This window comes from Cheilinus undulatus, linkage group 8 (assembly GCF_018320785.1).
Source record: "Cheilinus undulatus linkage group 8, ASM1832078v1, whole genome shotgun sequence".
In the NCBI taxonomy this organism is placed as follows: domain Eukaryota; kingdom Metazoa; phylum Chordata; class Actinopteri; order Labriformes; family Labridae; genus Cheilinus; species Cheilinus undulatus.
The window spans coordinates 37,651,419-37,673,111 of NC_054872.1; the positions used below are offsets into that span (position 1 = coordinate 37,651,419).

A 21,693-nucleotide genomic window follows, 5' to 3' on the forward strand; every position below is an offset into this window, starting at 1 on the left:
CTGTGGGCTGAAGCCAACGCCAAAACAACAAGAAAAATGCAGCTGCTGTTTGTCCCAGCACTTGTAGCTAGCTTTATCAACAGACACGCACACCCAACGAGCACCCTCTCATGCTCTCACACAATCATAGACATGATGTTCTGCACAGAGCACTGTCGCAAGCACCTTTGGTGATTGACAGGCTTATAGCCTCTCCTAATACTGCAGTAAACACACTCACTGACATGAGGGAAAACTCAAGTAACTGCCATAACAGTTATTTTCTTTAACTAAACAGAACTATTATACATGCAGTGTGGTCCATTAGAATATCTTATTGAAGTTTAAAATTCTGCAATAGCAGCCTTAAATGTGTATTATATTACATCCTTACAAACTCAGTTTATATTAAACAATAACTATGACTTAAAAAAAAAAATTGGCAAAAAAATTTTTAATGACATTTTTTGGAGTTGAAGTTTATTACCATCATGTCTTTGACACAGATCTAAATTAGAAAAAATATTTATTTCAAGCCCAATACAGGCTATTTCTTCCATTGTGGCCCAGGGTAGTCAGTTCTTCTTTTTCCTCACTAGTACAGGCAGTTGTCAGCAGCTCAATAGAACAATCTGTAACTCAGGAAATTAGTTATTGGTGCATTAATGTTGCACAAAAGTGTTACATTTTTGTGCTCAGGGACTCTTTTCTACATTTAAAATGAAGCTAAAAATAAAGCTTTGCACAAGACAAGATGGAGTATGACAATATGATTTCAAAGTTTGTTTGTTTTTTTGGATTAAAATTAAAAGCATTCTATGTTTATTTCTGAGTCTTTGCTCTAACAGCCCGAAACATTTAGTGTCAGCTTAACTAAATGAAGCATGATAAAATCTCAAATAAATGTGTCCTCTTTGTTTGGTACTTTATGCATTTTTGATTTATATCTATTGTGAGGCTGAAATGTTGCCTGCAGGAATGTTTAGACACACCAAGTGACATTGTCCCCAGTGTTTTTCAGAGCCACAACCGATTCAGCGGCCAAATATGGTCCTATCCGTCTTTATTGAGCTGCGAGGGAGGACCTCCCATTGCTTAGAAGCTGACATGTTCTGTGTCCTCTTCACACAAGAGCTGTAAATACAAGCAGCGTATGACACTATGCGAAAAAGATCTCAGCACCAAATATGACGAAGTGTGTGCTGTCTTATGGAGAGAGTTGACTTCACTGTATCAGTTTATCATTCAAGTCAAAATGTAGCTTAAATTGTCATGAAAACAGAGTGCGTGCGGTTTTTGGTTTCCTTGTGTGATGACTGATTGTGGTAACGGCAGATGGATTGTTTGAATTACAGTCATGGGTTTATTCAGATTACACAGAATACGGATGCTGAGTAAAATGATATATCATACTTGAATACATTGGGGGAAATACTACGCCATTGCTGCACTGGAAAAGAATTTCATGTCAGTAACTTTAGTATGTCAAAGTGTCATCTCACACAATTATGTGACAACATAGCCGCATTCACACAAAAAAACATTTTTCTCTAAGGTCACTCTCTAGGTGAAAATGTGATTTCTGATATAGTGTTGTATTTCTGTGCCACAGGTTGTATAAATGTAGGGTTTCTGAGGAGTATTTTACTCCTAACTGAGCAGGTGAAAAAGCAGTGGAAGGATCTGGAGGTACAGCCAAAGCAAAACAACATCCTTACAGATCCTTACATCCTTAAAGAAACATTGGTGGTGGACGGCTCCTATCCCTGCGCTGCAGGACAGAAAGATTTAGAAAATCTTTCATACCATCAGCAATTAGACTGTATAATTCTAAAGTAAACAGATGAGACTCCCAGACAATTGAATTTCCCTTCAGGGATAAATAAAGCTCTTGTATTGTATTATATTACGTCAAACAATAGCTTACATTAGCATTCCTAACACTACAGTTGTTCAGGATAGCTCAGCAGTGCTGATCTATATTTTGGATGACTCTGGTTCTGTAGTTAAATGCCATCATTCAAATCCCCCAATGATGTTTTTCAAAATCCTTACGCCAACCAATTTCTAGATTACTCGTGGCAAAAAAAGGCGTTTAAAAACCAAGAAAAGGCACAAGTACAGGACTGTATACACATCATTTTACAAGGGTGGAGGAACAAAATATCCCTTTATCCATGTAAATGATAGATATTTAAACTTGCAGTGTGTACACATACTGTCTTTATATCTGTTAGTGTTCACATTGTATTGTCTGTCTCTCTATCTATCTATAAAATGCAGGTACCGATAATCTGCTAAATGCTAAATGTCTGCATCAATAATCAGCCAGGCTGATAATTGGTCAACCGCTACAAGATATCATTATTATTTGGGGTACCAATATGTTTGCATTTACAGTGTTATCTCAGTTAGTCTTGTAAAAAACAATTTATTCTTTTTGTCAAAATACAGTGCTTATTAGACCACCTGTCATATTTGTCTCAAAGACCATCCAGCATCATGAAGTGCTTTAATGCGGACTCTTTCATTTTCAGTGAGCTCTCCGTGTTTTACCGTTTTGAACAGGAATGAGGAATTTCAAACTGAATCCACCCAAATTTGAGCCAGCTCACTGGGCTTCTCTGAGAAGTCAGAAATTAATCAAGCATAACATTCAACCACTAAAACTCATTTTTCTGTTCAGGAATGCAAGTAAATAACTATAATTTGACATATTAATCAAGAAATATTAATGTGATTTACTATTTTTTCAGTTTTTTTGTAAATCAGTAATTTTTTAAATTAATGGATAACAATAATAATTATATTTTAGCATTAAAAATATCATTTGGGTTAAAGAGCTTGTACATATTGGTGTATTAACCATTGCAGAAACATAAGAAATGATTTTTGTAATTACCAATGTTGTTAATTTAGGGCAGCTGTGGCACAAACCTTACTTTGGTTAGGATTAGGGTGGTCTAATAAATTTGTTAAGCACTGTATGTTTGTTTGCAAAATTTCAAAGTTATGCTAACCTGACACCCCATCTGGAAAACCTCCCATAGACGGTGATTGGATCAACGTTCTATCTTTCACAATCCAAGCAACAAAACACATGACGATTAGACTCTTGACGAATCTGATCGGGAGAAGGGCAAAAACCAGGTTTGCTAGGTCAGTGGTTGTCCTGTGGAATTGAACTACTTTCAACGTACTGCCGCGAGAAGATTTTTGTGTCCGCGGGTTGAGCAGACCCATTTTTTATGTCTTGTATATGAGTATTTAATTTCTCTAGCAGAACAAACTACCCTATTTACACTCAAGTACAACTACAACAACAAACAGATAGGCAGGAAAACATGGAACATGGCACACAGACATACACACTAGTGGGCTAGTTTTTATCGGCCATTGGGCTGGTTTTGTCACACAGACCTGGCAACCCTAGCAAAAACATTGTTTCTGCAAAGAAAAGACGTCATTGCTGTTCTTTGTTCTTCTTTTAGGTTCCCCTAGCTAACATTGTTCTTAGGTTAGGAAGTAAACTTGTTTGTTTCTAAGGACTTCACTTGTGAAAGCCGTTTTTAGTGAAACCTGTAATACCAAAATATTGTTATATCTGTTTTATTTACACCTAGCTGGACTAATGTTAGCTAGCAAGTTGCTGACTTGTAGTGTTAGCTGTCTGACTGTGGCTAAAAGGCTATCAAATTTGTTGTTGTAACTTGAAGCATAGTGCTGTCTTAGTCTGGATATTCACTACTTCTTGCCATTACAGATGCTAATCCACCAAGAAAGAGTAAAAAGCATTTTAGTTAGCATTTTAGCTTCCTCCCGCTTGGCATGAAAAAAGAAGTAAATGGCTGCTCTATTAGGTCAGTGCTTGTTAAACAATACTAGTGGGTCTGGGATACTTTCCAACTGGCAGAGCACACAGGACGCCGTTTCACCAGGCAAAGAAACGGTTCTACGCACGTGTTACACAAAATTGTAACCTGTTATTTTTACACCTCATTTTTGTACTCATTAAACAAACCTGATATAGCATGTTAATTAGTGAGCTTTATTGGTGTTTGTTGGCAGAATTTGTCACCTTTGGACGGTGCTAGGTTGGCTGTTTCCATCTGTTTCTTGTCTTTATGCTGAGATAAGCTAAAGGGCTGCTGGCTAAAGCTTTCATTCATGCATGACAGAGGTGTTGAGCTTCTCATACATACATCTGCACATGTATTTCATTACAACCCTTTGATGATTACACCACCGCTAGAGTAGCGGGACCCTCCCTATACATAGACTACCCTATAAAAAGGTTTAGAGGGAAAAAATATAGAAGAAAACTCAGGTAACGCCAAAGATGAGGCATCCCTCTACTGGAATAGGAAGACATGCATATGTGAGGTTCGATTTATGCAGATAAGAATATTGAAACACATCAGAGATTAGAGTAGATGATAAGACCTGCTGTAAGAACATGAAACCACAAGGACCAAGAGCCAACAAAAACGTCAGAGAGGACCTGAAATGTAATATCCTCTCCAGTCCATGAATTCGAAAAGCTCCCAGAAACTCATGAAAAACAGGACAGCTAAAAGAAGCTACTGGATCAGAATAACAGCTGAATGAAGAGCTAAAATGTCATAATATTAATATTTCTGTATTTTTATCTAGTGATAACCTCCAGTGTTGAAGAGTGCTATCAGTGAAGACGTAACAAAAATTGCAGTTATACTCGATTCACCTATTACTAGCTGCCCAGGCCAATGTTAATGACTTTCAGTTGGGTTGGCTTTAACTAAAACCTTATGCTACTGCTAACACTAATGGCAAATTTTAAGGAATAACATTGGCTAACTAGTAGTATCATAATGTAGCTAAATTTGCTGCAATGTGATGTTATGGACATAATGTTTTTAATGTAATGTAGACATCCATGTTGATCTTCTTTATGTCGAGCTTTCTGTGTTGTCTGCTACATAGCCTATAACAAAGCAGATACTTTATTGTGTTTGTGTGAGGTTCAGAGAATTGGATAAAATACATTTCATGCTATAAAGAAAACAGAACTGCAGGGCAATCAAACGCTTCTCTATGTAACGCTTCTCTATGGAGGTCTATGAAGAAATGTGATTGGCTTGTGCTGAAATGTGATTGGCTTGTGCTGTTGGAAGGTGGAGCTTAGTGATAGGTCAGTTGTTCACTTGACACTGGTTTCAAAAGCTCTGGAAGGGTGCTGATTGCCTAGTGGTTATGTCTGTGCGCCCCATGTCAGAATCCTGCCCGGGTCCAATTTTGCAAACCTGCATTAGCCCGCATCCGCAGAGTTCAGAACTGAAACCTGACCCGCAATTGTTCCCATTTAATACCCGCCCACATCTGCCTGATGAATTACAGAGGTGTGACCCAACCAGACCCATGCTTAAACACAGTGTATAGGCTACCATAAATAATTGATGAACTGTGTGCTTAAAAAATGATACTTATTTTCAGTGTTACAGGTGGTTTCTCTCACCTATGCAGAGGTGGTTTCAGTCAAAAAGGTTCTGGGAATTCATCTTTAATAAAAAAATATCTATTTTACATTAAGACTGGTGCTTCAGTGGCTAGAGCAAATCTTAATATTGCATGAAAAGAAATGGCAGAGAGACGAGATGGAGATTGCTTATGTAAGTCACTGCAACAACCAAAGAACTATTCTGAAAACATTTTGGAACAAAAGCATTGAGTGAAAAAATGCAGGTAGTCTCACCACAGAAAAAAAGAAATTAGGCTTTTACCTTGAAAATCTCAATGGAAGTGTATCAGCCTGAAATGAATTGGCATATAACATACACACACAGCAGTGCAGAGAGACCTGACTGTAGTGCAGACAACTTTATGCATCCTTCATTTTATGAGTAGACTTAAAGCGACTTCAGACTAAACTATGTTCATGCTTTCATTCATGTTTTAAAAAAATGAACTGAACAGTTAAAAATTCACCAAAATGATATGCTTGCTCAATCAAAGTGCTCACGCATAACAGTACCTGCCATACAGCCACCTTTTGTTTGTTTTTTTTTTAATCAGTGCCTGTACCCGTGAAATGATCTCATTATATTTTCTACCCATAGCTGAGCATTTTGGGTATTAAATGGATGACCTGTGGGTGTGCAACCCAGTATAGGACTTTAGCCTCAGCTTTTGGCCCAAACATGCCTTAAAGTTCTGCACAGTATTGTTTATAAATGAACACGTACAGAGTAGCTGTTTACGAGGAGGCTTAAGGCTCACCGCAGCTCCACCTCTGCACTTTGACTTAGTGTTTCAAACAATATTACTATCATTACTTGGCTTCAAAACACCTCTATTGAAACCACTGGGTGACATCACTGAGACTGAGTCCATGTTTTATACTTCTACTTGCTGTAACCTTTCTGCTAAAACTTTTCCCTGTCTTTTTCTGCTTCTTTTTATCTCAGCAGGTCCTGGTACTCGCAGAAGTTTTTTCACACGCAGTCAAGAACCTGGATTCTCCTTTTCCCAGTCTTCAAGCCCTGAATTTATTGCCTCCTTAAAGCACCTTTCAACAGGTTCCCTTATTCCCCGCCAGCCCACCCGGAGCTTCATGGGTTGAACCACCAGAAGTTCGTCAATCTCCTCTCCATTCTCTCCTCCTCTTCATCCTCTGCTCAACCCCTCCACCCCTGCCTCCTCCTTCAGTGATGGCTCCTCGTGCCTCAGGACTTGTAACTATAACATCACCCTCCACTACACAGACTATCGTCTGCAGCAACCTCTAGAGCGAAAGATTCAGAGAGACAGAGGAGGAGGGGGGAGAGAAAGGACGAGACAGACAGAGGACGAGAGAGCAGTGCCACAGGAGAGAGAGAGAGAGGAAGGATCATAATCTGTCCCAGCGGCAGAGGGATCCACCTGTCCCACCAAGGAAGGGGCCCCCCCAACCTGATCCATCTGGTTGCAGGGGGGGACCCTGCGTGGCCGGGAAGGCAGCAGGGACTATGCAGCTAGGACTGGTGGCGCTGGCAATGGTCTTCCTCAGCTCCATGGGTCACGGTGATTCTCTCAAGCTCTCCAAGGCGAGAAGGCAGAGACGGGGTGAGTTCTCCCTCTTTCACAGCTTGTTTTTATCTCTTTTTTTTTCCTTTCCCTCCTTTCGTTTCTGTGCTCTGAGTCACGGTTGTGGACGTCTTATAAACATTTAACAAGCAAAGTAAAGATAACATGTTGTTTATTTTCTCATCACTCTTATTTGTTTTTCCTAGGCGGGTTATGTTAGGTTCAGTGTTTCCCCTGGATGGCTCTTCTTTCTTCCTCCTTTTAAGATCATGCCTTTCTCAGTTTATGTAAAACTCTTATGGGTATTAGGCTTGTTTATAGAAGGGGGTTTTGATGGATTCACCCTCAAAGCCATCACTCTTTTTGCATCTGGCTCCTTGGGCACATAATGGGCCGAGTACCTGACAGTTCTAAGCTCTCAATTGGACCATGCTGCCGCTGTTGTTGTAAGCATTTTTCTGACCTCACGCAACCACAAAGATGGTGCTCAGGCTGACCCGCAGTATATCTCCGGCCCCTTGGAGCCCCTGCACTAGTGTTACTGTCAGCTTTGGAATAATTCTCTCTTTACACACGAGGAGCTTTCAGTCACTGCCAGCATCAAACCCAACCTCTGCGAAGCAGAATTCATATAATACCATCAGCGGCCACAGAAACAGATGTGCTGTTAATAAAACCACATAAAGTAGAATGGAAGAACTGCTCCTAAAAGTTGTTTTATGCAGTAAGTATCAAATATTTTTACAGTGTGTCCATTTGACTGGAGACTTTGAAGGCTAGTGCAGATTTTTATGTTGCATTGTAATGTGGAGAGAAGGATTTAGGTCACTTGACATAAACATGAGCGCCCTCTACAGCGTCACCAGATGACATCAGGTTTAACATTTTCCCCCTAGGTTCCATAAAATACATCTCCTCCCCATTAAAGAGAGATATTCAGACAGCACAAACTCTCTTCTTCTCTCCACCACGTGTCAAGAACAGTTTACAATCCCACATTTGAAGATTCATACACTCCCCTCGGCTGCGGTTACTCCCCAGAGGCGATTATTACTATTTTATTAGTGATTGTGAGCAATAAGACCTGTCTGTTAGTGTAATTGCTGCATTTAGGGTTACTGTGACTCACAGACGGTGTAATTTGTCCATGAGAGAAGCCTTTTAACGCGTTTACTGTGTGACTTATCTCTGGGAGGCAGGACGGCAGATGGATTGCTGAGAGGATTGTATATTTAGCGCTGATACAGTACAGGGCTGTAAATCAACTCTGACCACTGTGAATTTGTCTCTGAGTTTCTCCTAGGAAAAGGATGTGCATTTCAACACAGTTTTACTTCTAATGATTTACACATCTTTATTTTTGTAGAGAAGGGAGAATTATGAGTCAGGTTTTTTGGATTTTATTATTTCTTTGAATATATATCTTTATCAAATATTTGTAAATTCTACATTTTTACCCTTTGCACGTGTCTTTTTTCTTTTAAAATCTTGATTATTGTCTGCCTATGTCTTTATTCATTACCTTACTTCGATTTTTGTTTGTGTTGGTTTTTAAATCTGCCACCTCGTTTTAATCCGTCACCTCCTGATTTTAATGGTATATAGGTTTAGGAAAAATGGTTAAAGAGAGTTTACAACTGGCACAAACAAAAATTTCAACACTAAACACTAAACCCAATAATAGGGGGACACAATTTTCAGCTCCAAAAAGTGCTGCACCAATGCTACTCATCCAGCACACATACATTGAAACCATCAGTAAATCACAACTGGGGAGGACCCAAAGTCTGGGTTTGTCAGGGGTCCAACCAAGTCTGCAGACAGGCCTGGATATAAATTAACTTTTTTTTTCTTAATACAAATTTCATTCATTAATTTCAAACACAAAATCTCAGAATAATGATTAATTTGTTATTCTTCTGTTTATTCCATTCTTTAATGGCTCATTTACTTGGCTGGAAAACCAGAGGCTGAGCAACCCTGGTGCCAGTTTAGCACAGGTGTTCATATACAAAGCCGTAGTGCTAAGTGCACTGGTTGTAGGATCTGATCCTGATCTCTGGACTGTTTGGTGCATGTCTTCTCTCACTTTCCCTCCCCCATATATCCTGTCTCTCTTTGGCTGTCCAGTCAAGTAAAGGAAAAAAAACCCTCCAGTTTTGGCTCATTTTTGCCACTTTTGTTTTTCCAATCCCATTTCACCGACCTTCCCGTCCATTTACCACTTTGCATGCCCATTTTTGCCACTTTTGCCACTATAATTTGCTTGTTTTCATCCACACATCAGTCTCTTTGACCCATTAAAAACCATATTTTGTCTGATGTTGTAACCCCTTGTCATCACTTGTTTTTTTGTTTTGCAATTTTAAACAAATTTTTGCCACTTTAAATCCGTCTTCCACTTTTGGCCCATTTAAAAAAAATCACATTTCACCAGCTTTCCTGCCTGTTTTATCCACTGGCCCTTTTGCCTGTTTTTGCTACTTTTAACCTCTTTTCACCAATTGTATCCCCATTTTTGCCACTTTTTGTCCATTTGTGTATCTTGTGTCCAATTTTTGCCACTTATGGCCTATTTTTGTCACTTCTCTGCTTGTTTTTGCCACTATAATCTCTCTTCCACCAATTTGTATGCTCATTTTTGCCTTTTTTGACTCATTTGCATCCATTTTTGGATCTTGTATCTCATTTTTGCCAGTTTTCTGGCCATTTTTTTCCCCTTTTTGACGCAATTGTGTATTTATTTTCCCTTTTAAGTTGTCTCAGTTTCTTCTTCACTTTCTGGCACTCTGACATGTGTGCACATCATGGCTTAGCTATGAAGTCTGACTTTACTTTTCTAGTCATTTATTTTAATTTGCCTATCCACATTGTTAACATTAGCAGAGAAAGGACATTCTGTTTTAAAAAAGGGGTTTCTACAGCAATCATTGTCATCATTCAGGTAAAACATAAAATATGGTTGTCACAGAATAACTTTACAATGGACCATGATTTTGCTGACCTCCCTGGGCCCCCCAGTTGGCTGGGCCCAGATAAGACTCGTCTCATAATGATTAACAAGGTTTGGCCAAGTATTTTTTTCCCATATAGTATACATTGTGGCTTATTTTGATTTACTGGCACTGGGCAGGGTTTGGACTGGCTTTATCTTCTGTTTGGCTAGTTTGGGGCTTGATTTGATTGCCTGTTAGGCTTTTTTTGTCACCTAGACCTGGCAACCCTAAGTGGTGCCTTTAGCAGTATCTGTATACACCAGTGAGTCAAGTCACATTTTTGCCTTTCCATGCAAATGTAGACATGTCAGGAAAAGTAAAGTATTGCGGGTTATCTTCTCTTCACTTTGGACCTTTTATTTTAAAAAATACCTCTTAAAACAAAAATGTTTATTACTTTTAAAATTGGATGTGTCTGTAATTACACAAGAGCGACATGTTTATGCATCTGCTGTATATTTTCAGACTCGGAAAAGTATTTTCTGGCTGCTGGTTTAGCTCTGATGGTAGAGCAGGCACACATGTGGAGGCTACAGTCCTTGATGCACTACTCACAGGATTGTATCTTGATCCTGGTACTGTTTGGTGTGTGTCCTCCCCCTTTCTATATCCTGTTATTTTCTGTCTCTTCAGTTGTTCTATCAAGGAAAGGCAAAAAGACCAGAGAATAATCTTAAAAAGAGATAGGGATTCTTTCAGTTTGATGCCGTTTCATTTAAGAGAAATATGAAATATATAACACTAGCCATGGTCGACTCGTTTTAAAGTTGTCATTATTGTAGTTTTTAAAAGCCCAGATCGTTTCTGACTGAGACCATGCATGATTTTTGGCTGTCAGCTACAATTACTCGGGTTCCTCCAAAAGAAAATCTGTTAAGGATCTCCGGCAAGCAGTTTGAAGTAAACAGTGAGTAACTGCTCAAACAAAGATGTTTGGCCTGGCCCCCTGTTAGATGAAGCTGTAAGCATTAACCCCTGCTTGTAGGAGTGATAAAGTGCTTGCAGGTTTATGGTCGGACCTGTACGCAGGCCAGCAAAATGTTCAAGTTCCTAGATGTTGTTTTCATGAACAATGTTAAAAAAATCTCTCTAAGCATACCTGGCTGGAAACAATTTATATTTAAATGTGGTTCTGCTGTGTTGCATTTTCCTCCACCTGACTGCTCCTTTCTTTCTTTTTTCATTTTTCACAGTTAGCACCGAGGGGCCTCCATCTTGCCCCAAAGGCTGTGACCGATGCTCAGAGTATAACGGCTGCATCAAATGTAAGCCCAAGCTCTTCATCTTCCTGGAGCGCAATGACATCCGTCAGATTGGCGTGTGCCTCGCCTCCTGCCCCATGGGGTACTTCGGCATGAGGAACCCAGAAGGCAACAACAGATGCACACGTGAGTTTTGTTCTGACAAAATGACATTGCAAAAGTGCCACTGTGCACCAACGGCACGCATCAGTGAGAACATTCGATTTGTCGATACACATCTGGAAACGTCCAAAAAACAAGCAGGCTCGAGTTAGCTCGCTGGCAGTGGCTCGCTCTGCACAAATCCACACAGCTGATGTCAAATCAAGCCAGCATTGTAACTGATCTGTTTATCTTTGGCTTCTCATCTCCTGTTTATGTACAAAATTGTGGTTTTTGAAGAAGCAGAGGGATATCCTGCTTGTTTCTTTGTATTGTGCAAGATCTAAAATATGAGTGCAGAATGAAACTCCATCAGTATTTCTTGCAACACTTTATATTCTTGTTATTTATCTATTTGACCATTCCATCCAACTATTTTTATGCTTGTAATTGAATGAGAAAAAAACTCAATTACTAAATAACATCCACATGGACCCAAGTGACAGATAAGTAAATAAATACTTGATGAAATTCTTCTGCTGTTGCCACCTCAGACTTTAAGAAAGGACGAAGAAATAACCAACAACTGCAGGCAACTATGTGCTTAACTGAAGGAAAGTCACTCTGTCTAATTGGACTAATCTCTATTATGCTTGGAAATGGGTTTGGCTCATTTAAAAGTTGTTAAAGGGGTTGCAGCAGTCACTGTATTTACCAGCTTTATTTTGTTCCTGTATTTCTTCTTTAGGAGTGCCAGCATCTCTGTCTGATGTCTGTTTTCCCTTACGTGACGGCAGAAAGCAGGGATGGAACAGAGTTCCATGAAAACATTTCTAATGCGTTGTTGTTTGTCTGTTTTCGAGAGGATGTCTGTGTTTTTTTATTCAGTCCTTATGTGCAGGGTTCATGCCAGGCCACAATTGATGTTTGTTATGTTTTCACTTTTACACATATTTTATCTTATCCTAACTAACTGATCAAGTGCAGTCTGGCACTAAAAAAACACTAAGCAAAAAGTTTACTTGAATGTGATCAGATCTGAATTTCTGATCATTCTTTGAACAGTAAAGTAATTTTTTTTTATCATAATGAATAATATACTTCTGTTAGCTTTAATAAAACTCATGGCTTCAGTTGTGGGTCTGGATTTGTGGTCTGCATTAAAATGAACAGTCTGCCAAAAGACGAATACAAATATACCAGCACATTCCTGGCTGTCAACTATGTCAAATAATGTTTAATGTCAAGTGTAAAAGACCTCTAAAGCACATAAAACTCACGAATGTGGTCAGGATGTCTCTGTAGTTTTACCTCAGCATCGAATCTACATATTAATATACAGTTCACTTTAAATCCACATAATCCTGAGTCTACGCAGAAGTCTTAACATGTAGCCTGATGTGCACATCATCAAAAATGTAATTACCCTTTGAAAATCCCAGGCCCTGTGACTGGTACCAACTTGATATGGCCCCACCAAATGAAAAGCAAGAAATATATTTTAGAATATGTGTGATTTATGTGTCAGTTATACCAGTTTCCTTTCTTATCCCCTGTTTGATTAGCATCTTATAAAGATATTTCTGCAAATCATTTAAGTTATCCAGGAAGCCTTTATTCTCCCGCTGACTTTCAACACACTTTTTTCCCTCAAAAGTTGCGATTCAGGCATTGTTCAGGCTTCAGCACCAGAATTAAAAATAAATAACAAAAAACAATTGATACCCAATCCTAACAACATCAGGTGATTCTCAGTCTCTTAGGTTGCTTTCACACCAGAGCTGCTTGGTCCGCTTTAAACTCAGGCGCAGACCAAATGAGTGAATTATATCAGGGGAACCATTTTGTCAAGAAATGCATGATTTGCGTCTATAAATATTTCTTTATTATAAGCAGTTATTAATCTGCATTTCTTGCTGGTATTTGTATTTGGTGGTGTGGTTGTTCTGGGATCCCCCTGCCCTCCCACAAGCCTACGTGAAAGCATTAAGCAGGAACAGCACATGTTCCTACTCCTCTTATGCCGGTAAGGAAAGCCGAAGGCAGTAAGAAAAGTAGCAAAAGCCCAGAGAGAACCCAGAGTGGAGCAAATAGAGGATTCATATGGTTAGACACTCCACTGTTCCTTTATGGAACAATGCAATAGTGCTGAACTGTGTTCTCCTGATCCTGGTTTTAATTATTGTGTTAACATGACCAGAATATGACTGCCTTCCACTAACGTTACAGCGTTAACCGACCTCTGACACTAATCCTCTTAATATCCTTAAGTAATCTGAATTAGCATATATTAACTTAGTAGCAGTCACTATGCTTTAATGATGAATGTCGTGCCATATTGAACCTGTTACATTATAAATGCATAAAACTATCCGTGCTTTTGTTGACTTTCATCCTAGTTGTGTAAGGAAAAGCAATTCACCTCCACCGTAGATATACTGGTATGTAAACATCACAAAACTAACTTCTGACTTGGACTTTTCTGATTTTAATGATCTAAACCTTGTTCTGGGTGCTATATAGGGGTCCATAAAAACAAAAGTTAAATGAAATCCTCCATTTTTTTGCAGTTTTCAGATGATGTAAACACTTATAATTTTGAGGAGAATTAAAATGCTGCGGCTTCACGTAGTAATCAACAGTAGCTGTTACTGTCCTAAACTCTTTTTGCTCTCAGGAATCTGCATCAGTCACAAGACTGAAAACTATTAGTTTCAGAGCCTTGAAGACAATGCCAAAGTATAAACCAGGCTTAAGTAGACAGTGCAGTCTTTACCTTATTACATATTACCTTAAAATCTTTGAGACTTTTATTCTTCATCATTACAAAGGACTTAATTGACACTACAAATATTGGTCCATTGGTAGTTTTTTTTCCACAGCCTGTTTGTTCTCCAGTGTGAAATGCCTTGGTTAGTTATTCACAGAGACTATAGTGGAAATTCATGGTCAATATCCAATCATCTGACTTTATTCATCTTTTAGTAGCATTTGTCCTTCATTATAGGGCTGTAAATGTTACTCTTGTAAAGTGCAGATGGCATGGCTTTGTAAAGTTATTGTGAACATGAAGGAAGAACCGAACCCAACTTAACATTAAGATCCCTCTGGGGATCCAGTGACAGATCTTTCTTGAGCCGTGTAATGAGCCAGCTGCACAGTAGACATTCTGCTGTTCAACACACACAAATACAGTGATTTAGATCTGAATAACCTATAACAACAGTTCTCAGATTTTCTCCTTTCCATTCTGTTCATTCTGAGAAAAATGAAGTGCCTTTCAAGATGAAACCAAAGATGTCTGGTTTATATCATCCTGTGTTTGCAGTTATCCAAATTAGTTTGCTTGACAGGACAATTTTAATGAGTCTGAGATGCAAAGAAATCTGCTTAAGGAAAACCAAATGCAGCGATACGCTTGTTGCTCATTCACACCCTCTTTCCAAAGAAACAAGGCCTGTGGTGCATGTGTTTTTAAGAAATGAGTGCAACTCCCCCTAAACAGACCCCATGTTGTTTAATAACTAGTAAATCTCTCAGAGGAAACAACGCTCTCGGTACTCCTTGTATGCTCCTCAAAATAGAAAAAGGATTTTACAGGTAAACATGCAGCAATTATTCAGTGAACAGAAAAGAATCTTACATTTGCTAGAATGAGAATTTGAGGTAAATGAAATAAACACCAACTATCCTCAGACTCAGTGTGATTTAACTCTCTGTTTTGTCTTTCAGAATGTAAAATAGAAAATTGTGAAGCCTGCTTCAACCGCAACTTTTGCACAAAATGTAAGGACGGCTTGTATTCTCACAGTGGGCGATGTTATGTCAGTTGCCCTCCAGACCAGCGAACCGCCAACGAGACCATGGAGTGTGTCGGTGAGTGACCTTAACCTTTACCATTTACTGATTTCAGACTTTAAAGTTCTTCTTAAAGCTCCTTTAACAGACCAGGTATCACTTCAGGAAATTGTTTGATTCAGTATGTCTGCATGCAGTCAGAAAATGTTGATTTATTGTGTTAATCCCGCTAAAGCTGGACTTTAAAAAGTCTGAAATCAAGTTTGATTTCACAAAGTCAGGCTAATACACCTACATAAGGGTGGAGACCAAGTAACTTCAGCATGTTTGACCTGGAAGTCACTGTTTAAATGTGTGGCATTGTAGAGTGGTGTCTACATCTGCCTTTTGATATCTGATAAGGCTGGCCAAACACTAGATGATTTTCAAATAGTATCAGTATATATCTCTCACCTGCATTCTGTGGATTGCACACTCAAAATCTTACAAACACTTGTGTGATTATACGTGATTTTAGAAGAAAAACAAACATGGAGGACAGTCTAAATCCTCGACTGGCTGTTCTGGCATGATGATGAAGGAACAGTTATTTTAATGTTTGTGAGCCATAAAAGTATATAACATCTCTTTGGTGACACTACCCAGTCAGCCCGCTCTCACTGGTTGTTGTGGGTGTCCAACCTAGAATCAGAAATACCAAACTTGTTTGATATTTGGGATTTTAAGTTTGGGAAGGCCTTTCTGCAGACTCAGCCACTACAACACATTTACCTTGTTGTCTCTCAACCATTTCTGATATAAGTCTTGCTGGAAAAAACACCTTCTCCCAAGCCGTAGTTCTCTTGCAGACTGAATTAGATTATCCTCTGGGATTTTCCTGTATTTTTCCATATTTATTCTACCATCTAAATTTATGAGTCTTCCAGGGCTGGCTGCCAAGAAGCATCCCCACAGCATGATGCTGCCACCACATTGTTACACAGTGGGGATGGTGTGCACAGTATTTTGTGTCTGTCAAATATAGCATCTTGTCTGGCACCATTTTGGTCTCATCAAACCAAAGAAGTTTTTTTACACTTGACCATGGACTCTCCCACATGCCTTTTGGTGTACTCTAGTTGAGATCTAATCTGAGTTTTCTTCAACAGTGGCTTTCTCTTTGCCACTCTCTGGTAAACCTAGGCGACATGTGCTGTATGCAGAGTCTCTCCTATCTCAGCTACTGAAGCTTGTAACTCCTTCAGAGTAGTCAGAGGTGTCTCGGTGGCCTCTCTCTTTAGTTTCCTTGTGTGGTCCCCCAGTTTGTGAGGACAGTCTGATCTAGACAGATTTACACATGTGCCATATTCCTTCCATTTGTTGATGATGGATTTTACTGAGTAAATATAAATAAATCCTCTTGCATTGCAAATATACAGCTTGTCAAGTATGCTAAAAGATACAAATGAAATGAGCAATAAAGGACAATAAATGACTCATTAATACACAATAAATAAGAGCACCAAAAAAATTTCAACCAAGAAGCATCTGGTGTGTTGATTGTAGGACTCTGACTGGAGCATGTTGGTGCCACACCTCCAACAGATAGCACGGTGCCAAACCCATCCTTTATTAATAAGTTGTCCAGTTAAATAGTCTAATTGAGTTATAACTTAAGCTCGATTAAATTCAGCATGTAAATGTGCTGACTGATGCTGCAGTGATCAAGCTGGGAGTCACATTTTGAATCAACATTTATTTATACGGCAAGATATTTTCATTCTTACAAATTTTCATCATTCGAAGTGTCACTGATTTGATTTAACTTTATGGATCCCTACATCATTTGTATTTTTGCTATATTGTGTTTTTAACTGCAATTTAAAGTCCTGTTTTCTCTCTAGTTGTAGTCTTTTACAATGAACCTATTGCTGTCAATGCCTGGTTTTCAGGAAGAAAAATCCATGATAGGTTTATCTGTCCATTTGTCTTCCTATCTTTCTCATGTTGAAAATTGTAAATTAGATGGAAAAGCATTAACAGGAAGACATTTTGGCTTTCTGTGGGGAACGCGGGAAGCCTTTAAGAAAAATTGGTATCAGCTGTTAACGATTTAGCTTGCAAACTAGTCTTTTTTCACCATCAACTTCTTGACAACCTTGTCAACTTGCCTTTTAACAGTAAAAAAAATCAATTGATTTCAGGTTTCAAAATCACTTAACCTCAAAGCAGATGGAGAGACTGTGAAACAAATGTGAAATGTCATTTTTCTTGTTTTTAACCCAGGTCAGCGTCCCTCAGAGTGTGAACTCGGTGAATGGAGCCAGTGGAGTTCCTGTGCAAAGAAGAATAAAACATGTGGATTTAAAAAAGGCTCGCAGACTCGGGTTCGTGTTCCTGTCGTGCAGGTCCACAGCCCAGACACCTCGCCGGCCTCCGTGCCCTCACAGACCTGCGCTCCTCAGACGGAGAGGAGGAAGTGCAGTGTGACCAAGACTCCCTGTTTGAGAGGTAAAAAACACAGAGATACAACAAGGAAGAAATGACTCAAAATTAAAAAGAAAAGACCTCAGATTGTACACCAGTGAGCAATAAAGTCCATGTGCTTCATGAAAGCCGTCCACCAGTAAGCATGATGACTGATGGATGCATTACTCAACATCCACAGGCTTGTGTTCCTGCCAGTGTGTCTTTGACCCACAGCGTGTTGATTGGGTTTGGTTTGGCTGCACTCTCAGAAGGATAGAGAATCTCTTGACTTCTCAGCATGTAAACAATAAACTGCAACCACGAGCCAAGCAGATGAAGGGCGGGCATTACGCACTGCAAAGCTGGACGAGGATCAGAGCCACATGAAGCTATTTGTTCTGAGGGCCGCTAAAGCGTGAGGTTTACATGGCCATGACATGTTTGCTTGGGCTCCTATCGTCTCCACGGCAGCTTGCACTCCAGCAGGTTAACAGTCTTTCTCGCCAGTCAGTGACCATTATCAACTCTCATAACAGCTCATTAGTCGATCTTGGCCTCTTTTACAGCTAAGGCTAATAAATGACGGATTTGGCCAATTGGTCCAGGGTTTATTGTAGTGCAACAAAACAGCAACCATTGCTTTTAGTCCTCAGTAGTGAGGGTATCAGATATTTACCAGCCATGGAGATTGGATGATAAATCTCATGAAAGGCAGGAATTAAATAGGAAATTAGCTGCATTTTCCCATTAGACTGCACATAGTTACTTCTAAAGAAGAGTCATTAGCAATCTTTGTCTCTTGATGTCACCGTACACAAATCTGTTTAGCTAAATGTGCAAATTTGAGCCAAAAGTGAAAGCTTGTTCTTATTTACAAGGACTAAGTGTGCTGTAAATGAGAAGCATTTAAGCCTTTAGTAGACAGTGGCACGCTTAGGGGATTTCTGCACAGCAGCAGCATTGCGTAACAATATTTTTGCATCGTTTTGGCGACTGTACAGATATTGCAACATGATATGCCCGGATATTTTTGAGTAAACATGGAAGAGGCTCACATATCCCAGTGCTGTCCACCACTGTGGAGCATTTCCTTTAGGGTGGATGAGTCTAAAGAACTAAACATGATCTGACATCATTCCATATAGATTTGTGGTCATGTCTGGAGGAAAGTAGAGGGGGCTGGTGTGGCCCGTGATTGGTGGATGAGAAATAGGTTCTTGGTTTTGACAGCTTAATTCAGGGAATGAGAGGTGAATTTTGTCTGCATCATGGAAAGAATCCCAAAGTTGAGTAATTAATAGTGAAATATTATAAACTATCTTATAAAAACAGCTGTGTAGGCTGCCAAGCTTCTAAACTTGGAAGGAAGTGTGTTTCATATCAGAGAGGATGACCTGCGAGGAATCACCAGACAAGAGGGGAGTCAAAGCTTTGTCAGGGATACTTAATCCAACTTTTCCTGTATTCTTCTGCTACATTCTTTAAAGGGATACTTCAACATTTTGGCAAATTCGCCCATTGCCATAATTCCTTTAGTCTTAGTAATAGGTTTGTTTCCTTTTGTTGTCGGTGCAAGCTGTTTCTAGATCTGGGGGGATGGATATACCAGCTGCACAGCTCATTTTCCCTCATCAAACTCATCAAATACACAATCCTACAATTCCAAAACATTCACCACGCTATGAAATAATCATGGCACATAACGAGGCAGACATGTTTTAAAATTAAATGCAAAGCCAGAACTACACTCCAGACATGGCTGCTGCACTGTGTCACTCCGCCCAGTGGTTTGCTCAAGAAATAGTTCAGAGTATTTGCTTCATGTGTCGTAATGTAACATAATTACACGTTATTATTTCATAGCGTGGTGAATGTGCAGGTCATGACTTGTCCACGAGAGCGTTTTGGAGTTGTTGGATAGTTTATTTGATGAGTTTGATGAGGGAAAGCAAAAAATTCCGTCTGCTCACATAGCGTTAGCTGTGCAGCTGGTATATTGGTCCCCCCAGATCTAGAAACAGTTTGCACTGACAACTAGCGCAAACTAATCTATTACTAAGACTATAGGAATTATGGCAATGGGAGAATTTGCCAAAATGTTGAAGTATCCCTTTAAAGGAACTCTGCATGATCAGAAAAATTCACCATGTAGGATATATATTTGTATTTCTTCAATTTATATTGAACAAAAAACTCGCATTTTGAGAAAAAAATAAACGAACTCCCCAGGATGGCAGTATGTTTTAGTCTGCAATCCTCGGTTGTACTATTTCTATGTAAATATTGTAATATTATAAACTGACGCTACTGTCAGTGTCAAGCAAAGTTAATGTAGTCATAGAGGCATAAAGACGACAAGTTGAGCTGATGTTATAGTGTCTGTATTAGTGTCAAGGCCCGCCCACAGAATTGGCTTGGCCCCTAAAAATCCCACAGAATTGACCCTACCTAGTTGTGAGTGTTTGATTTTATCAGTGCATGTGAGTTGGATTGTTACCTCCGCCAAGGAGGTTATGTGATCGGCAGGGTATACATAACTCAAAAAGTTATGGACGGATTTTGATGAAATTTTTAGGAAATGTCAGAAATAGCATAAGGAAGAACTGATTAGATTTTGGGAGTGATCTGGATCACCGTCTGGATCCAGGAATTTTTTAAAGGATTCTTCACTATTGGGAGATAGGGCTAATGGCGGAGGTCTGCGCTCTCCGATTGCTTTTCTAGTTTGCATTGGTGCTAATATCCTGGCTAACAGTAACCTCATTTTGGAGCTGAAAAGTGTGTCAAAACATTAACAGGTTCATATGAAATTATTTTCTTGTGCTACTTTTTAATATGTTTTACCACTTTCCTCCCATTTTTGACACTTTTAACATATTTTTGCTAACCTGGCACACCAAGTGGATTTGTTTCCACATCCATCTGGTAAACGACTAGTAGACAGCATTTGGGAAAGGGCGGAAAAAAAACTCTGAGCCCCTACCAAAGGAGTAAACTCCATAGAGAACTTCATAACATGAACCATGGCAACTGTAGACATTTCAGTACATGACTTTTGTCGTTTTTGAAAAGAAAATAACTCACTGCTGTTCTTTGTTCTTCTTTTAATGAAGAATTATCGTCCAGTTCTGATAAAACTGGCGCTTTAGCAGCATGCGCGCTAATGTTTTTGCCAGAATTTCACCGGCCCCCAGTTGCTACTTGCTTGTGTCATGACTCTGCCACACCCAAAACTACTGCCCCTCAACGCTGATTGGTCCTGTCACTCTCTAACCGGGGCCAAACGGTTCAGATGGGAGCTTTGCAAGATGGATTCGCCAGTGAGAAACACAGAAATGGGCGAATCCAACTGCTTTGCAAGGTTACATTTTTGCCACTTCTTGCCCATTCTTGCCATTTTTTTGCTGCTATTATCCCATTGGTGCTACTGTACACCCTTTTATTTTTACTTCTTTGAACCCATTTTTGTGGCTTTTTCCCTATTTCGCCAGTTTTACGCCACTCTTAACCCATTTGTGCTGCTATTTGCCACTTTGCCATTTTGCCGTTTATTTTTCCACTTCAGCCCTTTTTTTGCTGCTTTTCTCCTATTTTGTGGCTTAGTTGTTATCATTTTTTACCCATTATTATGGCTTTTTGCCCATTTTGCCACTCACCCCTGGCCATGCAGTGGCTGATGGGGAGGCTGATAATTGACGGTGTGTGTTAAGGACAGCAATTGAAATGACGGGTCAGTCTGGTGCCGGTGTGGGCTTAATACAGACACTATAATATAAGCTTAACAAGCTGTGTTTTTGCCTTTATGACTATGTCCACTTTGATTTACACTGAGAGTAACATCTTCATGATGGTTTTCTTCCCTAACAGTGCGATAATTTTCATAATATGAAAACTTCTAATGCATAGAAATACTAGGCCATGGGGCAAGGACTGCTAAAGCCCCATGACTTTACACTGACTAAACATGGCAGCTTGTACCTTCAAATGTTCTTAAAATGCAGATATCTAGTGAGATTTTTGGTAGTAGATATGAGAGATACAAATATCTGTCCATTAAGATGAAGTTGTGTTATCATGGGTTCCTTATA

The 21,693-nt window shown here is 39.4% G+C and overlaps 1 protein-coding gene across 1 annotated transcript in view; it reads left to right on the forward strand.

Moving 5' to 3' along the window:
• rspo1 (R-spondin 1) overlaps positions 1–21,693 on the forward strand; it is a 41,095-nt gene that overhangs the window by 10,085 nt on the left and 9,317 nt on the right. Inside the window, exons 2-5 of the mRNA XM_041792528.1 lie at positions 6,423–7,059; positions 11,210–11,404; positions 15,092–15,235; positions 17,423–17,647. Of these exons, the coding sequence (XP_041648462.1) occupies positions 6,963–7,059; positions 11,210–11,404; positions 15,092–15,235; positions 17,423–17,647 (661 nt within the window). The 5' untranslated portion in view covers positions 6,423–6,962. The remainder of the gene's footprint in view (positions 1–6,422; positions 7,060–11,209; positions 11,405–15,091; positions 15,236–17,422; positions 17,648–21,693) is intronic.